The 11,006-nt window shown below is 41.6% G+C and overlaps 1 protein-coding gene and 1 non-coding gene across 3 annotated transcripts; both read left to right on the forward strand.

Annotated features, from left to right (window-relative positions):
* Positions 1–255: 255 nt before the first annotated feature.
* ENPP5 (ectonucleotide pyrophosphatase/phosphodiesterase family member 5) lies at positions 256–10,658 on the forward strand. 2 transcript variants are annotated; one of them, XM_036114697.2, is made up of 4 exons: positions 256–345; positions 2,718–3,581; positions 5,020–5,196; positions 8,155–10,658. In XM_036114697.2, the coding sequence occupies exons 2-4, from the start codon at positions 2,753–2,755 to the stop codon at positions 8,580–8,582; spliced, it is 1,434 nt and encodes a 477-aa protein (XP_035970590.1). In that variant the 5' UTR covers positions 256–345; positions 2,718–2,752; the 3' UTR covers positions 8,583–10,658. The 2 variants fall into 2 exon arrangements, with proteins under 2 accessions (XP_035970590.1, XP_035970511.1); XM_036114618.2 differs by having other exon boundaries at positions 345–488.
* On the forward strand, positions 1,120–1,312 carry LOC118551213 (U2 spliceosomal RNA). The gene has a single exon (XR_013441518.1). It is a non-coding gene; the product is annotated as a U2 spliceosomal RNA (small nuclear RNA).
* Positions 10,659–11,006: the final 348 nt, after the last annotated feature.

Consider the following 11,006-nt stretch of genomic DNA (forward strand, 5'->3'; position numbering starts at 1 on the left):
ACTGCCCGGCAAGAAAAGGCCACACCGCAGGAGGATGTGTGAGCAGGCAGACGGGGGACCTCAGCGAGGACCCAGCAGCGGCCGTGTTGGCCTCCGCGACCCCTGGGGCCTCCCGGCGATCCTCTGCTCCCGCAGGCTGTGCCCCTTCCACCCTCCAGACGCAGGCAGCGCCCGCCCCCCCGGGCCCGCTGATTGGCAGGCGGTTCAGCGACTCCTAGAGCCCGGCTTTGGTTGGGCAGGTCCAGCGGAGGGCACCGTCCTACCCCAGCCAATAGGAGGCAAGAGGCGGGACCTGCGGCCGGGAGGCGGTGCTGGTCAGGTGCTCCGCGCCGAGGCTGCGTGCAGGTGAGCCGCTGCAAGTTCAAGGGGCGATCCTGGCTTCCGCTACCTCCCCGCTATTGCCCCCGGGTCTGCGTGAGGGACCCCCGCCTCCTGACCCTCCATCCTCTTGTCCCAAGCTCATGCGGACCGTCCGGATCGCTGCGAGGGTAAGAGTCCAGGGGAGTGGGCTGCTTCCCTCCTGGGGACCCACACGGCTCCTGTGGTCCCCTCAGACCACCCCCCCGCCTTTCCTCTGCACACGCACACAGCCCACGTGGGGACACCTGCCGGCCTCGGTGGGCGGGAGGTCTGCGAATTGCGAACGTATTCAACGCCCCGACCCTGCCCAGTGACTAGGTTGGAATCCCAGGGGGAAAGATGGGGGCACTACATCGTTCTCTCGACGTCTAGTCCCTCTAAACACACCGACTCCTCCTTCACTTGCCCTTTCTCCGCGCTTCTTGGCGCCCCTTCCCTCAATTTCCAAGGCTGCCTGTGGGGGAAGGATTGGAGGGGGGGAGAAACTGGAAAGCAGCCCGGTGAAACCTGGACCCAGAACTAGGGATTCCACTGCACTGTGCAGCACTTTGTGCGGCAGAAAAGAACGAAATCTGCTATTTCTTTCATCCCCACCCCATCTCTCTCTTTATTGCTTTATGTCATCGATGTGATAATATTGATTCTTCTTACCAAACATTCCTAAGCTGTAGACAACACTTAGCCTTTGTTTATTTTCTTTTGTCCAGGAAATGAGTTCTTTCCTGCTTACCACAGTTGCTGAATTAATTTACTTAGAGGAGCGATTCTCGGCCTTTTGGCTAAGATCACGTGTAGTATCTGTTCTTATCAGTTTAATTTACTTAGAGGAAAATCAGGTGTTTCGTGTAGTTGATTTTTTTTTTTAGCCTTAAATTGTATTTGTTTCCTAACAGCTTTCCTGCCTTGTGTTAGGAAGGTGAAGAAGAAGGGAAAAGGGAGAGGAGACAGCATCCTCAGCCAGATGTTAGTAAATATAGTTGGAGTTCCTTATTGGAACTGTTTTTTAAATGTTCCTTCCAGAATTGGAAACATTATTGCCATTTGAAAAATAGTTTTTAAATTTAATTTTTGAACCATTGTCTGGAGACCAATACCTAACGCAATTTCAGTTTAAGTAATGTTCTAGGTATGGTGAAATCATAGTTAAAAATTACTGTATCTGAAAGCAAAGCAAGCACGCCAAGCAGTTTTTATTTACCTATACCTATAATATAGCAAGCAAGGCAAGACAGGATCTGTTTTTGAGGTTTAAAATATCTTCAGCATATTCAAATTAGCAAGGTGTCAAAAGCTGAATTCAAGAGACTTCTTGGCACAGAAGTGTGGATAGATCCAAGTTTTGGTGGGCTTACAAATACCTTCATGCAAGAATGGACAAGAAAAGGAGAGAACCAAAAATACTTGCTTGATTTGCAAGCCCAATGAGAGCTCACAAAATTTACCTACGTGTTGTTTATCCCTATTGCCTTTTGTTAGCTTTCTTGAATAGAATAAAAGCTTTTTAGATGTATATGCAGATTTAAAGAAAACGAACCAACCAACAACCTTGATCCAAAGGGAGTCTTTAATCCTGGCAAGTGCCTTTTCCACACATATCACTAAGATTAAATATGGACGAATTTTAGCTTTCAGAAAGTCAACACCAAATTTCAGAATTATGTTTCTGTTCATACAGAAACTGTTTTAGTTTAAAGAAGGCTATGCTTTAATTATGAAATAAATGAATGCAGTTTACATTTCACAAGTATATTTGAGTATCACAAATTTTATGTCACTTCAAAAAACCAAGTTCATCTATTTTCTCTTTTCTTGAATAATATCCCTAACCGTGATGAACCAAACATAAGGCTTTGGCTTTGAAAAATAGAAATGTATATATATATTTTTTTAAACATTATTATTGGATTTCCTAATGGTACTTCCTTGTTTCTAGGTTCCTGTAGTTGGTCTAACCATAATGATAAATACATTCATAGATATTAATTTGACTATATAAACTTTACTGGCCAGAAGTCAGAAGTCTGGGTCCCCTGCAAAAGTTTCTGAAAAGTTTTTGTTTTTCTCAAAAGTAAATTATATTTTAAAATGATATTTGGCGAGTTTACTTAAATAATTACTTTGAGAAATGTTTTGATAAATTCTTGGAAAGTAACAGTTTCTAAAATGCAACTAAATTTCTTAGCTTTATTATACAGGAAGCCCCAGGTCTCTTGTTTAAGATGGAGCAACATAATTCTTCCAGGCTGTGATTTATTATATGACTGGGATTACTAAGTACCATCACTGTCAGTTTTGGGTAAGGTATACCAAAAAAAAAAAAGATATTGCCATTGACTTCTATATGTTTTTTTATACAGATTGTCTTACACTGAACTGATCAAATACTTTGAAAATGACTTCAAAACTCCTCTGGGTGTCCTTCGTACTTGCTGCACTAATATTCTCAGTTACATTTTCTCTCCAACCAGACCAGCAAAAGGTTCTACTCGTTTCATTTGATGGATTCCGTTGGGATTACTTATATAGAGTGCCAACACCCCATTTTCATTATGTTATGAAGTATGGTGTTCATGTGAAGCAAGTTACTAATATTTTTATCACAAAGACCTACCCTAACCATTATACTTTGGTAACTGGCCTCTTTGCAGAGAATCATGGGATTGTTGCAAATGACATGTTTGATCCTATTCTGAATAAATCTTTCTCCTTGGATAACATGACTATTTATGATTCTGAGTTTTGGGAAGAAGCGACGCCAATATGGATCACAAATCAGAGGGCGGGGCATTCTAGTGGTGCAGCCATGTGGCCTGGAGCTGATGTAAAAATACATAATAGCTTTCCTACTCACTACATGCCTTACAATGAATCTGTGTCATTTGAAGATAGAGTTGCCAAGATTATTGAATGGTTTACATCAAAAGAGCCCATAAGTCTTGGTCTTCTTTATTGGGAAGACCCTGATGATATGGGCCACCACTTGGGACCTGAGAGTCCGCTCATGGGGCCTGTCATTTCGGATATTGACAACAAGTTGGGATACCTCATACAAATGCTGAAAAAGGCCAAGTTGTGGAACATTCTGAACCTAATCATCACAAGTGATCACGGAATGACCCAGTGTTCTGAGGAAAGGATAATAGAACTTGATCAGTATCTGGATAAAGACCACTATATCCTGATTGACCAATCTCCAGTAGCGGCCATCTTGCCAAAAGAAGGTAAGTCTGACTGAGTGGTGATCTGGGGCTGGGGCTGGATGTGCCCAGTGCAACTGAATGGGGAATTTTTGTTTCTGTATCTTCAAAATATACTTGCCTGTGTCATGGTAATATTCTAGGGTTTAATCCTTAGACTCTGAAAAGACAAAATCTCTTTTCTCAGCATGTAATTTTTCACTTTTCCCAAGAATTTTGAAATTGATGTTCTCTCTGTATTTATGGCAGATGGATTTAACCATCTTGGAACCACCAAAGATGATGAAAGCTATAGCCTCCTTTCTCAGAAAAATTGAGATGGAAAGAGACATACAGAATTTGCATGCAATTACAGTGATTTTATGGAAGCCCTAAATTTAGCCTACTATGGATCCTTTTGTGGGACCTGCTTATTAGGGAAGCAGTGCAGTAGAGGAAGGAGAAAGCATGGGTCAAGCTGAAGATTTCTTTTCCCTGATTATAAATCGAGGAAGTCATAACAATACATTGAACTTCTTACAGACCTTTCCTCAAAGCCTCATAAGTGTTGTCACCTAAGTGTTACTTCTGTTTTAAAGACAGGTGAACTAGCTCAAGTTTAACCTCCCCAGATCACAAAGGAAGTGCAGAGCAAGACTCAGACTTCTGACTTCTATTTTATCACCATCTAGAGTTAATCTAGATATCAAATGAGAGAACAGATTGCTTTATATTCCTCACAAGGGAATCAAGAGGATCATCTGAAACAGCGAATGTTAAAATATACATGTGCACCTGCACACAAACTTTTAAAATTTTAACAAATTTAACAAATAGCAAGTCTTTTGTTGTTTGAGGAAATCACATTAACTCTTCAATTTTCCTTATAAAATTGGAATGTGTCCTGTGTTGGGGTGTTGCGAGGCAGGGAGGAAGCCCCAACAAATGGATTTGGAAAAACAAGAAAAGGATTAAAGACGCTGCATTTGCAGTTACAGGGAGTACTTCTGCCACACCTCCAGGGTGTTAAGGAACTCTTCCGTTTCAGAAGCTGTGTTCTGGTCTGCCCTTTCTCAAGTGCTGCCTCACCCTCCAGTCAGACATTCTCTCTCTGTGCTCCTAACTATCAGAACTTAGCCTTCGTTTCATTTGAGTAAACATTTTACTTAGTGCAGCCAATTGGGGTGTGTGTGTGTACTTAAGTCTTTACATTAGAGATTTCTAGTTCTATATAATGTCCTCTCAATTCTGTAAAGTGAATTTACGTCCCGCAGAAGATGAATCATTTCTGTTTCCCCCTCAAGATTCTTTCCTCAAGGGGATAAGAGTCTTTAGGTATCTGGCTGTATTTCCCTATGTTCTGCCCACTGGGTGGTTTGCCTCAGGAAGACATATTCATTGGCCTCTGTTGCCTGGGTGGTTTCTCTGATTGTAACAGTGAATTCCTGGTTCTGAGTGCCTCTCCGTATCCTTCCTCTTTGAGGTAAATTGGACGAAGTCTATGCAGCCCTAGTTCATGCCCATCCTAATCTTACTGTTTACAAAAGAGAAGAGATTCCGGAAAGATGGCATTACAAGTACAACCATCGAATTCAACCCATCATCGCCGTGGCTGACGAAGGGTGGTATATTCTACAGAATAAGTCAGATAACTTTCTGTGTGAGTATGTTGCACCGTTTCTTCCCATTCTGCTCGTTGTTTGTTGGAGTGGATGCTGTGGGTAATAATACAGCAGTGTATTTACGAATCAAATAACTTAACTGGCGTCCTACAATAATAGCAAATCACAGATCCTTGGGACTTCAAAAAGAGGTAAGTCCCTCAACATTCATTTCTCTGGAAGTCATCAGACCAAAGACATGCAGAGTGACCTCAATGGCTAATTATAGCCATCACGTTCCTGAGAAAAACCTAATTGGAAATTTACAAATTGAATGATTTTCTGCATCTGTTTTATGTTCTAATTTCATAATGTAATCTCTATTTTTATTTGCAGTTGTTAGCTTTCTAGTTTCCTTTGCCCTTCTGGCTCTACCAGATACAGGCCACCTTTGTTTTAACCCTTGGAAACACTGCAAAAAAGAAGTGCAAATGGCATGGAGGATCATATATCAAAATGTATTTTTCTAATACCTAGTGATAAAATTTTGGAGATATTTCCACCGGATTAATCTTAAATATATTGGACATCCCATTTGAAGTTCAAACATGCAAAAGAAGGGGCTTTCTGCCATCCTTAATGTGTAATTTTTCTCTTACATAGCTTCTAACAAGGTAGTCAAATGGAAAAGCCATCCACAGGATTTTACTCATCTTTAATGGGCCCGTCATGTGCCTATTTGCTCTTTAACTCCCCGCTTTGTATTGCCGGGGACTGACTTCTACAGACTAAATTTCCCAGGCTCCTTTGCCAACTGGTTTCTGGTTAGATGTGGCCAAAATCATAGAAGACACCTGCAGGAGTTTGGGAGGCAGGAGTTGGGAAGAAGCCAGGGTATTTGCCCTGCACATTCTCTGTCTTAGGCGATGTCGCTCATGTTGACTTCATTTCCTCTGTGATCCCAGCTCCCTCTGGACAACTCCTCTCTCTACAGCCTCAGCTCCTACTGGGCAGTCCTGGCCTTTGGGCTCTGGTCACACCACCTCCTCCCTTCTGTCCCTCCAGCCATCGGGGGGCCAAGGGGCTGTTCCTAATCCCTTGCCATCATCCCGTGGGTGCTTCTCAGCTCTTAGCACTTTCCCCATATGAGCTGCCGTCTGGTGGACTACCTTGCACGCCTGCGCCTTTGTTGGTGGACGTAGATGTTAACGCGATGACTGATCAGCTCCCCGGGGACTTGTTTCTCCTCTGTTACTGGGATAATGAAGGAACCACATTGTATCGAAACTACACAGGGATGCTTTCTTCAGCCTTGGTCCGTGATATATCTAGGAGATGTACAGAAATGTCCCCGGAGGTAGAATTGGTTCCTATCATATTTATTGACAAAAAGAAAAGCGGTTGCCTGACCATGGCATTCGTGGTACACGTGGGAGTCACAGTGGCAGATACGGGTGCCTGGTTTCTGGCTCTTAACACAGGTTTTACAAACAGAGAATGATCTGTAAGCCGATATTTATGCACACCAGGGGAGCTGTTTTAAGGAAGCCTTTAAAAAATAATCTTTTGGGGGCGCCTGGGTGGCTCAGTCGGTGAAGCATCTGCCTTTGGCTCAGATCACGGTCCCAGGGTCCTGGGATCGAGTCCTGCGTCGGGCTCCCTGCTCCATGGGGAGCCTGCTTCTCCCTCTCCCTTTGCCCCTCCCCCCACTTGTGCTCTCTCTCACTTTCTCTTTCTCTCTCTCTCTCTCTCTCTCAAATAAATACAATCTTAACAATAATTTCTTTCAAAAAAATTTCTTTGGCCATGAGAAGAACTGCTGCTTTTATATATTCAGATTCTCATGTACTGTGCAGATAGTTCTTGTGGTAGAGGGGTTGCTCAAAAAAGGACTGCTATCTCTGAGGAGATTTGTACTTTTACAGTTAATGTAAATCTGAGGGGCTCTCTTGAAATTTTGGTGTGGTGAACTACGATTACACAATAGATGGGTCAGACCTATTTTTGATAGAAAGCCTTAATAACGCTCCTATTTATGTTATGTTCAACACGATTATTTCTTCAACAAATAAATACGTGAAACAATTATTTCTTCCACAAATAATTAAGTGTTGGCCAGTATATTCCTTCTCAACCTGAGTTCCACAAGAGAATGAAGTCCTGATGTCTGAAAGCAGTGGTTCTCAAAATATGTTCCCTGTAGTGCGTCCGGGTGGCTCAGTAAGTTAAGCGTCGGACTCTTGATCTCAGCTTGGGTCTTGATCACAGGGTCGTGAGTTCAAGCCCCGCATTGGGCTCCATGCTGGGCATGGAGCCTACTTAAAAAATAATAATAATAAAATAAAATGTTTTCATGCTTCAATTTTATATCTCTTGATAAATCAGAAGACTTCTAAAGCTTTTACTTTATTTGTAGCCGCACAAGCACACAGTGCTAAATTGTATTTTGATCTGAACCACCCGTATCAAGATTTTACCCAAAAGTCCTGACCTTTATTTATCCGTAGTGGATTACAGCTGTCACTAGGGGCTTGATTTTTGGGGTGTCTTTTGTTTTCTTTATTAATTGTGTGTCCCCTTTTGTTGGTAATGATGAATTTACTGTCTTTATGACTAAGAGCACCTTTATCCCTTCATCTTTAAAACATAATTGGAACAAAGTAGATACCTAACAAGTAGTGAATATTAGCTTACCTGCCACCAAAAAAAAAAAAAAGTAAAGAAAAAATCACTTTCATTTTCCTCTGACTTGGCTCAGCTTTGCTCGTTACCCCTCCTCCTCTGCTGTTCCAGGTCGCTTCCGCCTGCGAGAAAGATGTGTCATCACTTTGACTTTTCATTTTCTAAAGTGAATGATGATGTTGACAACAGCAGAGATTGTTCCTAAAAGATTATTTTCTTTTAAAAGATCAATGAGTTAAACTTTGCATTTAAGTTCGGAATTGGACAGTACAACAGTTATTTTCGTTTTAATGCCCTCCGGTGGGCTAACGTATTCATTCGTGTTACCTTTCCAGTAGGCAACCACGGTTACGATAATGCACTAGCAGACATGCATCCGATATTTTTAGCCCACGGTCCTGCCTTCAGGAAGAATTTCACGAAGGAAGCCATGAACTCCACAGATCTGTACCCTCTGCTCTGCCACCTCCTCAACGTCACAGGCATGCCGCACAACGGATCGCTCGAGAGCGTCCGGGATCTGCTCAGCTCAGCAAGCCCGGGAGCACGTCCTCGCGCACCGAGTCCCACGCTCGTCCGTGGCAGCGTCGAGCCCGGAGAAGACGAGCGTGAGGAGCCCTATGCTTATTTCCTAGGGGTGTCTCTCGGCAGCATTTTGGTGATTGTATTTTTTGTAATTTTCATTAAACATTTACTTCGCAGTCAAATACCTGCCTTACCAGACATGCAGGCTGAAATCGCTCAACCGTTGTTACAAGCCTAATGCTACTTTGAAGTGGAGATGGTGTACTTATTTCAGTGTTTAAAGGTTTCAGATTCTAGGAAACCAGTTTCAGGCATTTGCCCAGATCATTAGGCAGTTATATACATAGACAGGCGCGTGCGCACGTGCGCACGCGCGCGCACACACACACACACACACACACACCAAGTACACATACCTACAAAGGATTAAAGTGGGGAAGTATGATATGAATCTGTTATTCTCTCTGGCTTAGGGGAAGATAAAATCCTGCTTTATTTGGACATGGCACATATAATATATATATATTTAGCACCTTTGCACTAATTAAAGTACCTTACGTATTGCACTTTAAATTACTCTCCTAATGGGTACTTTTATATGAAATGCACTTTACTGACGATTATGTCTTATAATTTGGTTGAAAAAGACAAATTTTTTTCTGCCCACATCACAGAATACTTGTTATTTGTTGTTCAAACTGAATGAAATTTCAAATAATTCCTGAAAAATGTCAAAATCTGTCTCCTTAAACCAGGAGTGCAAAAAGAAAGTCAAAACTGTTGGAAATTAAATGTGACAACCTTTGTACATCGAATTTTGGAGAGCTGCATTCCCAACAGCAGGATGCATCTGTGGGCATTCCTTCTCATACTTCTTTCTAAAAGACATGGGTTTTCATTTTATTTTTCTTAAAAAAAAAAAAAGGTTCAAGTACTGACGGATTCATTCTAAACATACCGTACCTGTCATGAAATTCATGATTGCTGTTTTCTGAGGAGTCATTTTGCTCTGATTCTATAATAATGAAGACACCGTGATATCCGTGTCCTTCCTATGTAGTCCGTGTCCTTCCTATGTAGTCTACTGTGAACAGAAGCCATCGGAGACCATCCCAGCAATAAGCTTTTCTTCTTGTTCTGTAGTTATTTGCTTCTTTGAAACCTAAATCACTATTAATCACATTAAAAATCACATAAGATACAACAATGTTTTCTTTTTGTAACATGTAGTAAGAGAGCAAGAGCATCTTTAAGACTTGAGCATTTGCAGATCCAGTCCCAAGAGAGCACAAGCTATGTTAGGTAAAATGTAGGCCACTTGATCCACAAGAAGGGCTGTGCGGAGCTAGGGAAGGAAAATTAGGTGGGACCTTGTCTGAGATGTTCCCACTGTCCCTAGAGCAGTGCTGAAGGGTGCCTCATGGCAGAAACCAGTGAAATAGCTCTTAGCGGGGACAGGTATTGAAACAAGGGGAACTGAGATCATAGCCTCGGTTCCTGAAATAGTGGGACACCCACTCACCAGGTGCTCAGAGGGATCAAAGATGAAGTCAGGTTCACAGACATCTGTATGGTCACTCAGCTCCTCTCGTTTCAACCACCAAAGCTGTGGTTTAGATCTCTGAAGTAGTCAGGTTGGGGGGACCTAGGGTTTACCTGTCGTTTCTTAGAGGAAAGAGAAAACCCTGGAAAGAACAGCTTTCTTTGAAAAAAAAATTATATAGACAGATGGCCCATAGATGATATTGTGATTTTGTGTATATTAATGCACCAACTGGCTCATGATTAGGTAAAATGGTATAGGTATTCTAGAAAGAAAAGGTAAAGTAGAGATAAAGAACAAAAGTAGTTTCACCTTCAAAAATATAGTTGAATTTAAGTACTATTTAGAATAAAGTGAATGCGTTATTTTTTAAATGATACCAATAAAGAAGTTTGGCCCTTGATTCTCATTTCATTACAAAGCCTTTTAATCAAATAGAATGGAATTCCTGGACGGGTACTGACATTAAAAAGCTGAGAAGTTAGATGGTAGATGGCAAACTCAAGAAATCTCTGAATGAGACATTTTAGAATCCTCAGTGGCCACTCCTCTTGGCTTGCTGCATAGCTGTGAACTTTACCAGCATTACTGAGATGCCAGGATAATGACCAAAAGATGAAATTGGTCGATTTAAACGCATTACTGTTTAAATGCTGTCTGTACATTTAAAAATTGTTGCATTAAATTCATTTTAGAATTGCCTTAGTGGTAAGAGGAAAGCAAATGCTGTACCATTGATGAAATCATTAAAATTCTGATCTGAATATTGGATTACTGCATGGTTTCTTTTATTTACACGTACTTAGTTTCCTGTAAAATATAAGCAGGAGAGTTTACCTGAAGGAAAGTACAATTTTAAATTTCGCTGGGACATCTACTAGTCACTCATCACACCTTGAGAGCTTTTTTGTTGTTTTATCTGCATATCTGCATGGTCAAGCTTTGTATGCACTGAACACAAATTAGCACATAGAAATAAAATTTAGGCTAGCTAATCTTACAAATTGTGAGAATTTTTTTAAGGTCAGAAGAATGGAGTACCTCCCCCCCCCAACCCCGCCATTTTTGCTGAACATCGCCCATCAACCACTTTGTACAATCTATTAATTGATAAGATTT

The sequence above is a fragment of the Halichoerus grypus genome, chromosome 9, assembly GCF_964656455.1.
Source record: "Halichoerus grypus chromosome 9, mHalGry1.hap1.1, whole genome shotgun sequence".
Classification (NCBI taxonomy): Eukaryota; Metazoa; Chordata; class Mammalia; order Carnivora; family Phocidae; genus Halichoerus; species Halichoerus grypus.